This window comes from Pinus tabuliformis, chromosome 6 (assembly GCF_031772625.1).
Source record: "Pinus tabuliformis cultivar Carrire ecotype Pingquan chromosome 6, CPIR1, whole genome shotgun sequence".
NCBI classification, from domain to species: Eukaryota; Viridiplantae; Streptophyta; class Pinopsida; order Pinales; family Pinaceae; genus Pinus; species Pinus tabuliformis.
The window spans coordinates 837,850,441-837,869,122 of NC_142292.1; the positions used below are offsets into that span (position 1 = coordinate 837,850,441).

The following is an 18,682-nucleotide window of genomic DNA, read 5'->3' on the forward strand; positions in this document are numbered from 1 at the left end:
CACTTCCTGAGAGCATGATGATTTGGTAGATGCAACGATGCTCATTTACAACAGGGCGTTGGGTACTTTGGTGACCTGAGTAGTTGATGGATACCCCATATCATCCCCAAATGCTAGAGTGTTGAGCTTTTCTTTCTTGGAAAGGAGGATTCTTGATGATGTACTAGTGGACCCAGCATGCCCTGAGGTTGGCCTTGACACTACTTGATGGGCATGCCTTGATCCAAAGTCTATATGAGGATGGTCATCCCCTAGGATGATTGAGGAAGGATTGCTGCACTCGATGGAGCCCCAATGTTGGAGAAAGGGAGCAGCCACGCTGTATACTTGGCACCCATGGAGATGACTAAGGGCACCGACACTTGGTTTTGAAGACATGTAGATGTTTTGAGGTTTGATTTGAGGATTTTTCCTCAAATGGAGGATGATCATGATGCTTGGAGGCATTTGCACCCCTTCTATTACATTGATGGAGCATTTGGAGCCCCAAATGGGCATGACATCATCCCTTTTTGAGTCATACGACTTACATATGTGGGTTTCTATAGCCATATTTTGCTGTTGAGCTAGTGGGTCGAGCTAGTGGGTTGGCTTGTAACCCAATTTTACATTATGTCTACTCAAAAATCAAACTTGTATAGGGGTCTTTAGTCATTAATTAGAGGTGATAGACCACATATAAGTAGAGGATCACCTCTATCATTTGTTCATCATCACAATTGTTGAATTCAACCATTTTAGAAGAGACTCAACTTGCTATTTGTACTGCGCTGCTTGTGGAGATGTGATCTTATGTGGATTTTGGCTATTGGAGACTAGTCAGGTGTCCTACCACTTGACTCTTTTGGTGAAGCTTGGTTGAGCATGATCCTTGTCATGTGTTGTCAATTGGTAATCCCCCCAAGCAGAGGTGAGACTTGGTGGTGCACGATCCTCCTCATTTGATGACAAATGGTAATCCCCCCAAGCTTGTGTCAAATGGGAAGACCAGTGGATATAGGGTGATAGATGAATCTCCCCTATGATGATTCTTCTTCATTAGATTGAGACATCATTGTCCCAGAGTAGAGATGAACAAAGATGAGCAGAGAAAGCATAGATCTTTGTTGCAGAGAGAAATTCCTCCCTAGCAGAGAGGGAGTGTTGAAAATTGACACCTCAGGGATGAGTTTCCTTGAATAAAATTTCATTTATGACAATTTTGGAGTGACTTTCTGAAAATCGAAAGCCATGTCTAGCATCTCAAGTATGACTTTCCAGAAATAGTAAATCACCTTGTATTAATTGGTCATCAAGTATAGTTGGTCGAAAATCACTCAAATTATTATTAATCAATCCTAATGGTTCAATTTTGGCTTAATCATCAATATTATCATTATCCTTATGATACTATAATATTATTATCAAAAAGAAATTCAAGTCACCTTACCTTCATACTTTGTTCCCATCTCTCCTTAATGTCTCGCATGAATCTATGTTACACTCTCTCTTACACTCTCATTAAAGTCTTGGCATATTCCTCTTACAAACTCATCGAAGGCATGTCATAAAAGATTCCTCTTACACACTCTTTAAAGTGTATGTTACACTCTACTTTGTTCCCCTCTCTACTTAATGTCTCACATGACTCTACATTACACTCTGTCTTACACTCTCATTAAAGTCTTGGCATATTCCTCTTACAAACTCATCGAAGGCATGTCATAAAAGATTCCTCTTACACACTCTTTAAAGCATATGTTACACTCTCTCTTAAATGGATAAATTACAAAAGGCATGCATACCTCTCCTTAAATGGCATTCATTACCCTCTCTCCTTAATGGCATGAGTCACTCTTCCCAAAATGGCACGAGTTGCACTCCTCAAGGTATGCGAGGTTCCTCCATTGAAAGCATGCATCGCCTCTCTCCATAATGGCTTAAGTTACTCTCCCTATTTGGCATACGAGTTACTCTAAGGCATGGTCCTCCTTTATTACATGAAATATGTGCCTCATATCTTCTACCCTCACTACTTGTGTATTATGAAAGAAAGATTCAAAATTGAGAGAGAGAGTTGGAGATACTTGAAGAAGATTGTGAGGAAACTTGAAGGTTGATTCAATGTTTGCATCAACTATTGCCATCAGTGATCTTCATGCTACAACTTGTTCAGATTTGGGTGAACTTACTCATTCTCCTAGTCTCTCATTGTTCTTTGTATCTCTGCTGAACAATTGATATCTAATAGAAGAAGAATATGGTTGGGTTTTCTCCTTGTGGGTTTTTCTCTGGTCATTAGACCTAAATTCTCCGTCTCATTCTGTTCTTGGGTATCTTCCATTGTGCATTTTGGTTTGTGTTCTATCTACAATTGCTTAACTAATATTGCAACATAAAGCAATTTTGTAATAAGTGATTGCTACATCATAGAACACTAGATTTTAACATTGTGGAGACATCATTTTGGGATTGAAAGAAGGCATTTTCTTGGATATATTGTGAGTATTTTATTGAATATATTTTATGGTTTTGCATGTAATAAAATATTGCTAGGGCTTCTATTTTCCTTTTCAAAATGCATATTTTTATATGATTTTTTTTGTAATTATTGCATGCTTTATCTTGTATCCTTGAACTCCTTAGAAAACCTCATACAAAGCCTTTTTCTATTGAATTCCCCCTCATAAAATGATATCTAGAGTTAGGAAGTGAAAACTAGGGTTTTCCCATTTATACCCTTCAAAGATTTGATGTTTTTGTGGCTAAAGTTTCTAAGACTCCATTATTTTCCCTCTTTCCATTTTCAGGCTTTCAAGGCAAGCTGCTTGGGCTAGGGCTAAGGACAATTTCAACTAGGGCTTGAATTATGGGAATGTTGGAGTTGATTTTCTCTCATCTTGCTTGATCTCACAACCTCAAAATATAACATATTGCATGGTGAAAAATGCCTCATTAGGGTTGGCGTCATCAACCCTAGGTAATTTAAGGCCTTACAAAATCCTAATTCTATATAATGTTTCAACTTAGGGCTATTTGAAGGTTTGTCACTCCATTGGTTGATCATATCTTTTAAAGGAAACCCTTTCTTGTTGTTTGTATGCCTAGATGCATAATATTGAGCTATATATTGAAACCCTAGGGTTCAAGCCCTATTTCCTAGGCTTCTTCATAGGTACACTAATCCTTATTATGAAGAATTGTGCCTGGTTCCAAGTGAGAAGTACTGTAATCAAGACTCCTAAAGATCACCTTGATCCTATCAATCTAGAATACCTTTAGGTGATCTATATTGGGAAGCCTGCTGTGTGGTGAAATTCCACTAAAGAGCAGGAGGTGGAGTGCTAAAGTGATAGTGGCATCCACCTCATTGTTGTGACTTAATTTGGATCTTGCATTGTGAGGCCTCTCAAATGACCTCCTAGATTTTGTGGCAACAGGCACCAAATATTAAATTTACTTGGGTTGATTCTTGAAGATATTGATTTGGTTGATCCTATTTTGTATAAGTATTTGACGAGATCCTTGATTTGTGTCGTAAATACTAGCCTGGATATATGCTATGCAATGAATACATTGAGCTTGTGTTGGAGGCTCATCAGTCGCATTATAATGCTGTGAAGCATGTGTTCAAATGTTTGAAGGGCACCATCCATTATAGGTTGACCTGTTTTGGAGATGGTGAGTTGTTGCTATTGGGGTTTGTAGATTCAAATTGTGCTAGACATGCTAATACTTGTAAGAGAACTTAAGGATTTTGTTTCAGGTGGGGATCACATATGATTTCTTGGTTTAGTAGGAATTAGGCAATAATTGCTCTTAGTTCCTTTGAAGTAGAGCATATGGTAGCTTCATTTGCTTGTTGTGAAGCTATTTGGCTGTGCAGAGTTGTCTGATCGTTTGTTGTTTACTGTGGCAGTTAGAGTTGCATCACGGTCTTTGAGATTCCCAATATTCCATGATCTCTCCAAACATATTGATATTTGGTGCAATTTGTAGGTAGCTTATACTTTGATAAAGAAGGAAGAAGCTAGGGTTATTGGAGAACACCTCCCTTGCAAAGGAGTGTTAAATTACCTTGTTGCTCAACAATTGTTCATCTTCAATTTGTGCGAGCAACAACAACTCATCTTCAGAAGTAATATTTGGAGAGAGACAACACACTTGTAGGGAAATCCTCATGGCATTTTTTCTTTATGAACCCTTTCTTCTATTTTTGATTTGGTGCAGTGATTGTGCATCAATTAGGGCACATTAGTGTTGGGTGATTGAGTGTGTTTAATGTGGGAGCTTCTCTCTTCAATGATTGGTGTACTTCTCTAGGTGGGCACTGTTGAAGCTAGTGGTAGCTTCGGAAGGACTTCTCCATAGACTTGGTGTCTTGGCAAGCAGGAGATGATTTATTGCCACTTTAGGTATTTGTGTCTTCTTTATTAAGTCTAACTTAGTAAGAGCACAATAATTAAAGTAAATTAATTATTGTGGACTATTAAGTCATTTTTAAGGATAAATATAAATAATAAAATTATTTAAGTGACTTAGAAATAATCTCATCCATTGATCTCCTAGATCTTCTAGAAGGGAGAGTAGGGTGAGGGATTTGAGCTTAATGAAGATTATGAATGAAAGCCCGAGGGAGAGGTGAAGATACAAACAGAGAAGAGAGGCAACTACAACATTTTTTGGAACGCGGTTTTCTCAAGGAGGAGAGAGAGAATTCTCTGGAGCGAGAGACTTAGAATGAGGAGAAGGAAGTAGAATATAAGGATAATCTCAAAGTGTTTCTAGGATGCCAATTTGCTAGGGGCTAAATTGTTGAAGCGACGAGGTGCAGTTGTTGGGGAGGCCAATTTGCCAAGGCTTATTTGTGAGTGTGTAGAGGCTGAGTGAGGGTCAAAACCCTGATATTCCAGATTAGTAAATGAAGGAGAATTGTTGTGGGTGTTTATCTGTTGTAATGTTTGATTGATCTCTCAGTTTGATTTTTGTTGCATATTTAATTTTCTAGAGTTAAAAATACCAGTCATCTAATTTTTCAACGATTAAGAATTTATTTGGTAAAATAAATAAGTTGTTGGAAATAAAATTTGTTGTGAGAAAGTAAATCTGGGTTGGTATTAGGACATTTAATAGGCACTTCAATGTTGGAGTAGTGGAGCTATTTAATGCTGGTGGTGACACTTGTGCATGATGGTGCATTCATGATAAGAGGGCTGATTGGCTGCTTTAGTACTGGAGTGCCTTAAATTCTAGAGGTTACTTCTTGGTAGTTGGGTGCTTTACTCAAGACTAGTGGGGTGCCTTTGTGAAGCTGGATATTCTTTTACATGATAGGTACACACCTTTTAAGTTGACATGGTCAAGTGAAACACTCTACTTAGGGCTAGTGTTTATGTATTGTAACTACCTCCTTTCACTTGTGTCTATAAAAGGAGAGGGGTTGCATCAACGAGGCAGTCAGTTGGTGTTTGAGCCAGTGTTATTTGAATTGGACCAGAACTGGCCGGTCTGACTGGAAGAACCAGAAATGTCTTGTTTAGTACTGAACTGACCGGTTTTGTAATGGAACCGACCTTTTCACTGGACTGGCCGGTTTGGTACATTGAACTGGTCAGTTTTGTACTGAACAAACCAATTCCATACAATTTGACCAATGACGTTCCAAACATAATTTAAAAAAAAAACAAGAATTTTTGAGTGGGGCAGCCTAATATTCAAGTCTATGGCCTTAGTATTGCTATGTGGTTCATGGTAATGTTAAATTCTTAAAGTAAAGGGATGAAAATGAAATATAAAGGAGAAAGTCTAACGTTACCATGAAATGATTCAGAGTGTTTAAGAGTGGTTCCGACCTCATTGGATTTCATATGGAGAAAATAGAATTTTAGATCTCACTCAAAATCCAGCAGACATAATAGTTATTCAGGGTTTTAGGATTGGGGGGATTGCAATGTTTCCGTTAGATTTTGTCATGTACAAGAGTATGAAACTAGTATTTAATCAAGAGCACCAAGCCCTCTATGTATGTTTATCTTAGTGGCATTGGTTGTCGAACTCCTCTGTCATGACCCTACTGAAAATGTACCCGTCACTTAAACAAAATCTTGATTTGACGTGCTACATTTTTTCTATCTTATTTTAATTCTTAGAGAGTGATATTGATGACAAAGATCCCAATACAGACAATGATTTTGATGATATATAGGTATTTGTTGTAGCATGCTTTGTTTTGAATGCTAGAGGCCATCTAGAGCTTGTTTGTTGATGTATTTTCAGTCCAAAGATGGATTGCACTCAATGGTATTTTGGTTGTGTGCCCTTACATGCTATATAAATGAGAACTTTTGCTTATTTGTGTATAAATGGTTTGGATTCATATGGATGCACATGAAAATATATGTTTTTCTTGAAAATTTGGATATTTTATGTGTTTAAGTGCAGATCTGTAGTATTGCATGAAAAGATAACATAACAAGATAGGCTGAGTGTTTCTTGAAAGGTGTATATTGTTCTTCTAAACTTCAGTTCAATGCATGTTGAGGACAATAGAATTAAAGAAAAGAACTGTGTTTCTGTAAAATGATTTTTTATACTTGTATTAGATTCGTCAATACCGTTGTTTGGAGGATGGTTCAATGAATGTGGTTACTCGTGGTCAACAACGCTTTCGTTTGCATCAGTGCTGGACCGATGAGGATGGTGCAGTAAGAATTTATTCTTCTCTGCTAGTGGCCTTTATTTTTTCCTTGAGATTTTTCCTTCTTAATGCTGAGTCTGTGAAATGTGATGGACATTTGCTTTCTGCCTTCATGCAGCCATGTGCGAAGGTTCAGATTATTCAAGAAGCTACTCCATTACACATTCCAAAGGATGCATTTGGTTCATTGGCATCTGTTCCTAGCTTCCAAAGTGGGAAGGTTCCACGGTCAAAACCATCAAATGCTGATCATAGGAAAATGGAAATTGAAAGTGAAGTAGATGAAATGGCTAATGAATTGTCAGATTCAACTGCTGAAGAGGGGCCCTTAGTTGGAAGGTTGCAGAGGCAGCCATTTGATATGGATGAAGATGTTCATCCTGGACCAAGGGATGATGAATTCAGTGGCAGTGATGAAGATATTGTGAGTGGCTTGTGGTGGAGGCAAAGGAGACCTCAAAGAAGAAACTCCAGACAATCCCCACAACATTCTCAACGGCCTCCGGGATATTCTTTGAGTCAGAGCATATCTGAGACACGCCATAATGATAACAGGGATGGTGGAGATAGCCCATTGCTAGAAAGAAAACAGTCTTCAAATGATGGAGGATGGGGAGCAGCAGGCAAAGCTTGGGCTGCTGATGAGTCTAAGTGGAGATATAGGGCTCAGCGTTCAGCTTGGCCACATTGGGTGTACAGAATGTATGATGCATATAATCTTGCCCAACGTGCTGCAGGTAATTTTTAAACAGCTCTAGAGAGTTTTCATGTCAGAAAATGCTTAAACCCATGGCTTGTGTAGTTGCACGATTTCAGTCCATAATATTATTTTGTGGTCATGATATGCATATTCCTTCTTGGCTTTTTGAGCATATTTGAGTATTTTCATGTAGTGTTGTTAGTTTAGTACTTTTTGGGGATTCTGTTGGAAACAAGTTCTTGTTTGTGGTCTAGTTTATGTTACTATAAGACAAGATTACGTGAGATTTAATGTATTGTGCTTTCTTGTATTGGGTGGCACTACATATTATATAGTTCATACTTTGTCTGGTTGTATATACTATAGACTCAATTCTCTCTAAACATTGAAAATGTGATTGTTTTATTAGCATTCTCACTTTTCTCCATTGTCATCTGTAGTAAGAGGAATCATTGTTTAGTTGGCTTTAATATTTTCAGTTCTAGTAAAATTGCCTCTATAGTTTTTCTTAAATCTGAACAGTATATTCTTTTAAAGTTTTTGTTCATTTTTATTAATCCAAGGATTTCTTGTTAGATTTCTGCAAACCTAGCACCCAACACTTAAATTCCTAGCAGAAAAAAATTATCTACTGATTTAAATGCACAACTAGGTTCCTAACACAAATTTTCAGCAGAAATCAAACAATACTAATCTCAATCATGAAAATGACATAGAGATTCTGCCCAATCCGAGTTCTTCATTCACCTCTGAACTTACTTGGGCTCCCTTCCTGGCAAATGGCCTAACTTAGGAATTACATACAACATTGGATCTGATCCAGCTCATCAGCCCTCCTTGGCTGGTCTGTATCTCCTTGCTGTCCCTTCCTCAGACCCAACACATTCGCTGAGAAGCCTCTCTCAATCTTGTGCTGCTGCATTGTGTGCCTTTCCCATCTCCCTAGCCTTGTGTTTAGAACATTACACTGAGCTAAATCCATAACCCTAACCCTAATCTCCAAAGTGATTAACTGTTGAGATTAGATCTTGCGCCACTTGAGATGCACGATTGAGATTAAAACATAATCGCTAAAGTAATTTACTTTACGTTTCCTAAGTTTCTTTAACTCAATTAGTCAACATAACAATTATGTGTTTTTCTTTAGTCAAAAAACTTTGGTTAAATGACGTTAGCAGCTTTCTCACACTTGTGTTCCAAGAAGATTATGGATGACTTCTCGCATGCCTAGACACATAGGCCAGTGCAAAAATACCTGCCCAAGCTACAAACATCAATATTTCCAGTACATTTAGCACATCGTTTATGCAAACTGGTGCAAGCATATTGGGGTCAGTCAGTGTGTGTAATGGAAAAGTGAGAAGCAAATATGTGATGTGTAAACTAGTCCAAAGATTGACTGTAGCAGATTATCTGGTCATAAATAACTTATTCATCTATAAATATGATCTATTACAAGAATCCTAGAATATACTATTAACCTATGTTACATGGGGACTCCTCCCCCCAAAAAAACCTTCATACTCACTGTCCATGCATTTTGGGGACTTATGGACCCTTAGGAAAACATCCCCAAACTGCTGGGGACATCAGTGGAGACTTGTTGGCCATCCCTAAGATGTTCCAGGGAGATTTTAAGGACATTCTAAACACATTTCAGGGATGTTTTTGGCAGATTTCAGGGATTTTATGGGCAGATTTTAGGATATCCTAGGCATATATCTTCAATTTTGACAATCATGGACATTGATGATTGGGCAATACGATCATTTTTCCCATCCATTAATTTTGTATTGCATTGAATTTAAATCTGTTGTACAAGTCACTACTCAAAAATTGGGTTTTGTATGATGGGTTACAACTTATGACTTGGGTTTGTAGTGATTTAAATCAATGTTGTGAACATCAGCATCGGGATAAAATCAACAAGGGTTCAGAAAACCAAAAAATCGGGAAAATATCGGTAAAAAAACGGCAAACATCGGCTAGGCCAAAAAGTCGTGATTTCGAGATAAAATCGTCATGTTATCAAGATGTTCGCAACACTGATCGAAATATTCAATTTTCAGCAACAAAAGTACAAGAAGCAATGTTTCCATGTCAATAAAAAGGGTAATGGAACATTCCAAAGGGCTGATCCTTGTGGTTATTGTTGTGGTTACATCTTGTACATGGGTTTACAGAGAATTGAGAAGGGAATAAAACCCATCGCATTGTTTTATAGTGGTTTTCAATGAAGTTGCTAAAATATACAAACCCCATTGAGAAGGGAATACCTTTTATGTTTTAACATAATCATTATTAACAAGAAATATGAGGAAGAAAAGCTACTATAGAAATTCTATGTTAAAACAATTTTATGTTTTAACATAATCATTATTAACAAGAAATATGAGGAAGAAAAGCTGCTATAGAAACAATTCTATGTCTCATAGGCCCTCCACGGACCTTATTGCAAATTGCAAAGAGTTGCGCAAACACTTAATTTTCCTAAAGCTAAGCTTCATTTTGCTCATGTCTAGTGGCCAATAATGGAATGTCACGCAAGTTTTTTCTAAATAGCTCAATCTGTTTTAGAATTGGCAAGTGTATGGGATGTGCATAATACTATATAGTATAGCTTCTTTTAAAAAAATGCATACACGCTTGAATGTTTACAATGGATTCCAAATTTTTGATGTATATATATATTTATAAGTGCAGTCCCTTTGTAATATCCCCTATGGATTAATTGCCCAAGGGAGGCCATAATAGCCTATCTAACCCCGTAGGCTATAGTCGTTGATGAAGGGGGAAACCCATTATCTAATGTTCAGGGCAACATTGGGTAAACATTAAGGGAATTTTGAGGTCTAAATGGGCCTTCTAAGGAAATTATAAAATAATAGTGGAAATAATGAAGTAAGATAGATTACATCATCAAATTTTAGAGGGAAAAAAGAAAACACTATTTTGTTAACTCGTATTTTCAACTTATCTCCGTATGGGTTTACATTTCGAGCGACAATACTCGTTGGATGCAGAATTTGATTCCTCATCCAAGGATTACCCATGTTGCATACTTTCGATGGACCTTGCTACATGAAAAATGAGAAATACATAAAAAAATGTGATTGCAATCACGTTTTTTCATGTATTTCTCATTATCACGTTTTTTCATGTATTTCTCATTATCACGTTTTTCATGTATTTCTTATTTTTCGTGTAGCAGGGTCCATCAAAAGTGTGCAACATGTGTACTCCTTGGATGGGGAATTAAATTTTGCATCCAACTAGTACTCCCGCTCAAAATTTGAGTAAAATCTTAGAGATAAGTTGAAAATATGAGTTGAAAAAGTAGCTTTATTATTTTTCAATCTTTTTACTTTTTTACTCCAAAAATGGTGAATCATCTCCAATGGTTGACATCATCAACTCGAATCCCATTGGTTCTTATAAAGTTTATTTTGGTTGTAAATTTTTCTTAGGAGCCCCATTTTAGACCTCAAAATTCTCCTAATGATTTGGGGAGTTGGGGCAAAAAGCCCAAATTGGTGGTTGCACATGAACCCCTCACATTAGATTAAGGAGGAGAAAACCCCATGAGGAAAACTATAAATAAAGGAGAGTTGGAATCACTTTGGCATCATTGATTTGGATTGAATTGTCTTTGTGGGTTTTAATAACTCCTTGATTAGTTTTGGTGGAGGTGATCCCACCCTAACTAGCCACGTCTTTTCATTGTTTTGGCACAACAATAACATTGGAGCATCTCTAGCTTGGTCTAGTGGATTATTTGGTTATAAAATCTGTCTAATGAGATCCATAAGCAACGAGTCTCTCTTTGTGAACGATTCTGGCTAAGGAAGTCTCAAGATAGCGGAGGTCATCCGAAGGGTACCATGACCCATTCTGAGGGAAACAAGGCATCGATGCAGGAGAAGGGTTGATTTTGGACATAACCGTTTCGGCCTGAAGCTAATTTAGGGCACCAAAACGATAAAACCCTAAGCTGTTCAGTAGTACCTCCCCCACAACTGGTAGCAACATGAAGGGCATGCGACCCATACATTTTGGTATAACAAGGTTCTTTTTTCATGGAACATGGCATCAACTTTTGTTGTAAGGTCCGACTTGAGGCACTTAAGGCCTCTCCTAAGCTTGGCCTTCCTTCCTGAGGGCAGCCACATAAGCACTAAGCACCGCAATTCATAACATTACTAATGTTAAGAAGTCTGATTAATTGTACCAAGGTAGCGAAGGTATTTTAGGGCACGATCGAGTGTTGGTTCCCTCCCTAAAACTGTTCGGAGGCATTCTAAGGAAGTGGCCTGTCAAGTATCAGTCCTATGAAGTAGGGGCATATATCTTGTTGAGCTCGTATTGTCCACTGTTATTCTTGAGACAACTAGTGCAACTGTTACAACAAGGTTTTTCCAATCACAGGTGGAACTTGGAGCAAGGGTAAGAAAACTGATAAGCCATAGTTAGACATTTAGTCTAGTAGCTACATTATTGAGCTAGTTACAGTTAGAAGATTTAGCTATTGAATTTTGACATTGCACTCAGAAATATATTGGTGGTTTTGAGTAGAATTGGTTCGCTGTTTTCTATGGGAAGCCAACGCTAACTTACTGTGATTTTGCTAAAGAATCCTATTACTGTTAATAATATAGAATAATAGACTTGATAAGTAGTTGAAGTGCTATACTGTGTATCATTGATTGAATCAACTGTTCAATGGGTGCCCTAGCTTATTGAAGTTTGGTTGAAGGGTTATATTACTGTTGAATATCTTTATATTTGTGCATTCCATAGATGGATGCCCACTGTTATATGAATGAATAAATGTGTTGTGTTGTTGAATTATTGGAAACCCTAGACGAACATAAAAACCTAAGGGCATAAAAATTACCTTACGACATTACACCCTTGAAAAATTTGGTGGTGTGTTGTAGTAGTCTCTGGGATGAATTCCCCCATATTTGTTGTTCCCTCGTCCCCAAAACCACTGCAACGTAGATATTAACTATAATTATAAATATGATATATTAGGCAAAAGTTTCATGCTATTTGAATAAGAGCATGCTAAGCAGGGTTTTGTAAAATAAAGGATTGAGCAAGTTTAGCCTTGAAGAATATTTAAGCAGTTTAGTCAAATTGCTTGAAAAAGCTAAAAATAGATAAGATAACCATTGGATCATATTTGTATAATATAAATATCATTTGTGGATATATACGCCAACAAAAATGAATGGAGTGCAACGTAATTTTATTAATGTTCATGAGTGACCAAAATAGGTTAGTTTGGTCTAGGAAAGGAACTGAGTGTAAGCATCTCTAAATAACCTGAATGAAATCTCATTAGAGAATGCATTTAGTATTCTTAGGTATAAAAATATTCTCACATATTGTAACATGAAGTTGGAGAGAGAGATGGAGAATTAAAAATTAAAACTCATCTCTCATAATAGAGATAAACTATGAAGACAACCATGTTGAAAAATTTAGTAGTGGAAAAAAGTTGCTGAGGGTCCTATTATAACAAAATCTGGCAGCCTAGTGAAAGGCCTCACTAGGTGACCTAGACAATGTGCAACACTCAGGAGTGTAATCATTGTCATCTTAGTGCCTACTCTCTTCTCTTTGGTGGGAATATGCACATGCATGAGTGAGGAAGGAGAGCTTTGAGAAGTGACACAATAACTGAGAAATGGTGAAGGACACAATCCAACACAATGGAGGCATCCCTATTAGGGCTTAGGGATCAAGTAACCCAATGATCTTAAGTTAAGTTCGCCCTTAGGATTTTACAATGCAAATCCATCGGATAAAGGTATAGGAAATTAGGGTTTGAGGTGGATGAAAGAGTAAATTCTAGATTTGGGTTCAAGGGAGCTATGGGTCAATCTAAAGGCTATGGTTGGCCTAAAGAGGCTTAAATAGGTTTACTAAACACACCAAATCTCTAAATAACTTAAATGATACCTCATTAGAGAATGCATTTAGTTTTATGAGGTATAAAAATATTCTCACGAATTATAACATGAAGTTGGAGAGAGAAAAAGATTAAAACTCAGCTCTTGTGACAGAGATAAACTGTGATGACAACCATTTTGAAAAGTTTGGCAATGGAAAAATATTGCCAAGGGCCATATTACAACAAAATCTAGCTTCCTAGTGGAAGACCTCATTAGGTGTCCTAGACAATGTGCAGCCCTTGGGAGTATAACCATTGTCACCTTAGTAACTACTCCCATCTCTTCAGTGGGAAAATGCACATGCATGTGTGAGGGAAAAGAAAGTTTCGAGAAGTGTCACAAAATTGAGAAACGGTGATGGACACTATCCAACACAACGAAGGCTTCCTTTTTAGGGCTTAGGGATCAAGTAACCCAAAGATCTTAAGTTAAGTTCCCCCATATGATCCTACAATGCAAATCCATTGGATAAAGGTATAACAAATTAGGGTTTGAGGTGGATGGAGTAAATTCCAGATTTGGGTTCAAGGGAACTATGGGTTAATTTAAATGCTATGGCTGGCATAAAGTGTTATGCAACTAGCTCACAAAAAGATAGAAAAGATAGATCAACGCCTTAGAATTCAGCCTCTTTGAGAGGGAAACCTCCTTTACATTACACAAATGAACAATTCTTGGATGATACAAATGAAAAGACCTCCTTTCTATATATAGGAGTCTAAGGGGTCATAATATAATCAGAGCCGACATAACAATAATAATGTAAGGGCACAATAATAACAATAGTGGGCTTCTATGGGACACAATAGCAACAATATGGGGACTACATGGGTACAATAATATAATAAGGGGGTTGTACTAATAACAATAAGGGGTTACACTAGTAGTATAGGGGCCTAACATGCCCCTCTCCTTCAAAAAGTGTTGTCCTCAACGCTTGAGTAGTTCTTGATGCTTTTGTATAGAATACTTGTCCTCCCATGTGGAATCTTCAGTGGGTAAGTTCTTCCACTTGATGAGATACTTTGAAATTGATCGATTTCGTAGCTGTCGGGTTTTTGTTTCTGTGACTGCTCTAATTTCCAATATGATTTTTCCTTCCTCTTCAAGTTCTGGCAATATTGTTTGAATTGGGATTTTCTGCAACTTTTGAATGAGTGGCCATACTTCTTCGTCCTTCTTCCATTCATCCCTTGCTTCGTTTATCCAATTTGGTTGGATAATAGAAATAGCACAAAACAATGCTTCCACATCCTCATCCTTTCTTGAGAGTGCATCTGCAACAAAATTTTGCTTCCCTTTTCTATAGATGATGTCAAAGTCATAACCCAACATATTTGTGACCCATTTTTTTTGTTCTTTTAAAGATAATAGTTGTTCTAAAAAGTATTTAAGACTATCATGATCCATTTTTACCTTGAAGTGTCTTCCCATTCGGTAAGGTTGCAATTTCTTAAGTGCATGTAGTATTGCCAACATTTCCTTTTCATAAATAGCTTGCTTGAGATGTAGTAGTAAAAATACCCAATCACCTACATCAAAACATTTTTCACTACGATGTTGATCTGCTTGTTGTTTCATTCGATTTTGCACCGAAGTGGCGTGATCCTTTAAAAGGTGGAGAACTTGTTGTTGATGCTCGATGTGATCTTTCACTACTTGAACCTTTTTCTTCTTGATATGTCCTTCTATCTTGAGAGTTTGAGGAGTGGTAATTTCTTCCAATGCTTTACAAGATATGGTCGGATTCATTTCTTGATGCTCGATGTGATCTTTCACTTCTTGAATATTTTTTTTTCTTGATATGTCTTTCTATATGGAGGTTGAGGAGTGGTAATTCCGGCCAATGCATTACAAGATATGGTTGGATTCATTTCTTCTTTCTTGATATGATCTTTCACTTCTTGAACCTTTTTCTTCTTGATATGTCCTTCTATCTTGAGAGTTTGAGGAGTGGTAATTCTTGCCAATGCTTTACAAGATATGGTCGGATTCATTTCTTCTTTCTCTTGGGTTGGGTCCTGGCGTATATCCTCTTCTTTTGATGTTTCTTGATCCTTTTCTTCCTCTTCTTCATATTCTATGTAAAATAATTTCTTCTCAGCACACTTATGACTTTTAGTGCATTTGCTATCACAATTGTAACAAAGCCCTTTTTCTATTTTTTCTTCCAATTGTTGTGGTGTAACCCTTGTAGGTTCTGGAAGGCTAAGAGAAACAACACTTCCATCTTGAAGGTTAGAATTACTTGTTGCCATAATTTTTCTTTCCACTTTGTAATAAAGCCCTTTTTCTCTTTTTTCTTCCAATTGTTGTGGTGTTTCTCTAAAGAAGGTGTTGCTCTTTGTATTCTCATAATGTGTTATCATTTTCTCTGTGAAAATTGACCACGTAACAAGTTGTTTACGAGAACAAAGCCCAATATACCATAAAAATTGATCTTGTTCTAAATATGAAGATGCAATACATACCTTTTGTAATAGTGGTACACCATGTAGATCCAATTTACTGGATCCTTGCCATCAAACTTACTCATCTCGTTTTTTCTTAATTTTAGGAGCTCGATCTTGAAACGACTATAACTCTGTACTTTCGGATCTTTAAGTTTTGAAATTGCGTCCTGCAGTAGCCCTCTGCGTCCTCTTTCCAATGCCACCAGTCTGATCGAATTTAGATTCTCCAAGAAAGAGTTATGTATAGTTTCCCAAGATGACTTGATTATATACCTTTTCAGAAGAGCTAACTTGTATGAAGTGCCACGTGTCACTATTTTGACCTTAGGATTTGAAAACTATACACAGGAAACTACAGTCCATCCTCTTTCTGTAACTTCTTACGAAATTTCAATCTAATGCTCAGAACAAAAGTTATGAGGATTTTCCCCAGGTCACCTGTTTGGAATGTAATTCAGGAGTTTGCAAAAAGGCAAACTTCCTCAGATCATATCTCTGCAAATATAGCGGGAAAAGCTCTGAAATTTGGACCCGTGGTTCAAAACGATTTCGAGCCAAATGGGTTTTGTTTTTAGCATCTGAAACGTTGCAGAAAAAAAGTTATAGCGCAAATGCCACGATGACCTGTTTGGAGTAACGAAACTCTAGAATCCAAAGCTCTGATACCAAATGTTACGAAACCAACTCACAAAATGATAGAGAAGATAGATCAACGCCTTAGAATTCAACCTCTTCAAGGGGGCAACCTCCTTTACATTACACAAATGAACAATTCTTGGATGATACAAATGAAAAGACCTCCTTTCTATATATAGGAATTTAAAGGGTCATAATATAATCAGAGCCGACATAACAATAATAATGTAAGGGCACAATAATAACAATACTCTGCTTCTATGGGGCACAATAGTAACAATATGGGGACTACATGGGTACAACAATATAATAAGGGGGCTGTACTAATAACAGTAAGGGGTTACACTAGTAGTATAGGGGGCTAACATAAAGAGGCTTAAATAGGTTCACTGAACATACTAAATCTCTAAATAGCGTAAATGTAACCTAATTAGAGAATGCAGTTAGTATCTTGAGGTATAAAAATAGTCTCATGTATTGTAACATGAAAATGGAGAGAGAGAGAGAGTTGAAAAGTAGAACCGATCTCTTGTGATAGAGATAAATGGTGATGACAACCATGTTGAAAAATTTGGCAATGACAAAAATTCATCAAGGGCCCTATTACAACAAAATTTGACAACCTAGTGCAAGGCCTCACTAGGTAACGTAGACAGTGTGCGACATTTTAGAGTGTAACCACTTTCACCTAGGTAACTACTCCCTTCTCTTTAGTGGGAAGATTCACATGCATGAGTGAGGGAAGAGAAAGCTTTGAGAAGTGGCACAATAACTGAGAAATGGTGATGGATACAATCCAACACAACAAAGGCTTCCTTGTTTGGTAGGGATAAAGTAACCCAAGGATCTTAGGTTAAGTGCCCCCTTAGGATCTTACAATGTAGATCCATTGGATAAAGGTATAGCGAAAAAGGGTTTGAGGTGGATGAAGGAATATATTCTAGATTTGGGATCAAGGGAGCTATGGGTCAATATAAAGGCTATGGTTGGCCTAAAGAGGCTTAAATGGGTTTATCGAACACACCAAATCAAGAAAATACTCAAGGCTGCTATAAACTAGGCTTTTATATCGGTAAACTGCAATAATACAATAGTTTATAGCAATAACAAATTATATTGAAATCGTGAATAATCATAATAAATAAAGGTTAAATTAAAGAGTAAACTATGGATAAAATTTCAACAACTTTTAACAGTTACAAAGGTATATAACAATAATAAATTCTTTGACGTTAGCCATGTTGGAAATACTGAGGGGGGGTGGATCAATATTTCTTTTCAATTGTTATTTTTACTAGTTAGATCACTTATAATTAGAACACAATATGAACAATAAAAATAAATACTTTTGTTAATCTCAATAAATCAAGTACAATATTTGTGTAGGGCTCCAACCCTAGATGAAGACACCAATCTTCAATCTCACAGGCTCCAACCTTGTCACTTTGAGGCACCAACCTCTAGGGTTCCAACCCTATCTCTGGTACAGGCACCAACCTGGTCTCTTGAGGACTCCTATCCTCTAGGGCTCCAACCCTATCTTCCAAGGCACCAACCTTGTCTCTTTGAGGCTCCAACCTCTAGGGCCCCAACCCTATCTTCCAAGGCACCAACCTTGTCTCTTTGAGGCTTCAACCTCTAGGGCTCCAATCCTATCTTCCAAGGCACCAACCTTGTCTCTTTGAGGATCCAGCCTCTTGGGCTCCAACCCTTAGCTTTACTTCGTCAAGATATGTTTGGTTATACTTCGCGGCTCCCAATGTATTTTTCAACAAGCCCTATCAATCTTCAGCTACGCCTTCACTTAGTCTCCACACCACATCATCAATGACAACCTTGTTCTTCACATGACGGTGTCACCACTGCTCTTTAGTCTCCACACCACATCATCAATGACAACCTTGTTCTTCACATGACGGTGTCACCACTGCTCTTCATGTTACCCACACAAAACTTCTTCAAGGTCACCTCATGATGGCTTCAATGTATCATGGTATTCAATGATCTCCACAAATCTTCAATATGCTACTTCACAAAGTTTTCCAACTTTGCCCTATATGTTCTCAAGAGAAGACTTCAGCAAGCTCCATTTGTCTAGTCCCAATAAATCAACACTTCGACCATGACAACTATGACAACTTCGACCATGGAAGTTTCAACCATGACAACTACGATAGCTTCGACCACGGCAACTACGACAACTTTGACCACGACAACTACGACAACTTCAACCACGACAACTACGACAACTTCGACT

The 18,682-nt window shown here is 37.4% G+C and overlaps 1 protein-coding gene across 2 annotated transcripts in view; it reads left to right on the top strand.

The window, feature by feature from the left end:
- LOC149261472 (ATP-dependent protease La (LON) domain protein) overlaps positions 1 to 18,682 on the top strand; it is a 300,119-nt gene that overhangs the window by 106,040 nt on the left and 175,397 nt on the right. For both annotated transcript variants that reach the window (XM_089422315.1, XM_089422313.1), the window contains 2 exons: positions 6,582 to 6,683; positions 6,795 to 7,413. In XM_089422315.1, the coding sequence (XP_089278441.1) occupies positions 6,582 to 6,683; positions 6,795 to 7,413 (721 nt within the window). The remainder of the gene's footprint in view (positions 1 to 6,581; positions 6,684 to 6,794; positions 7,414 to 18,682) is intronic.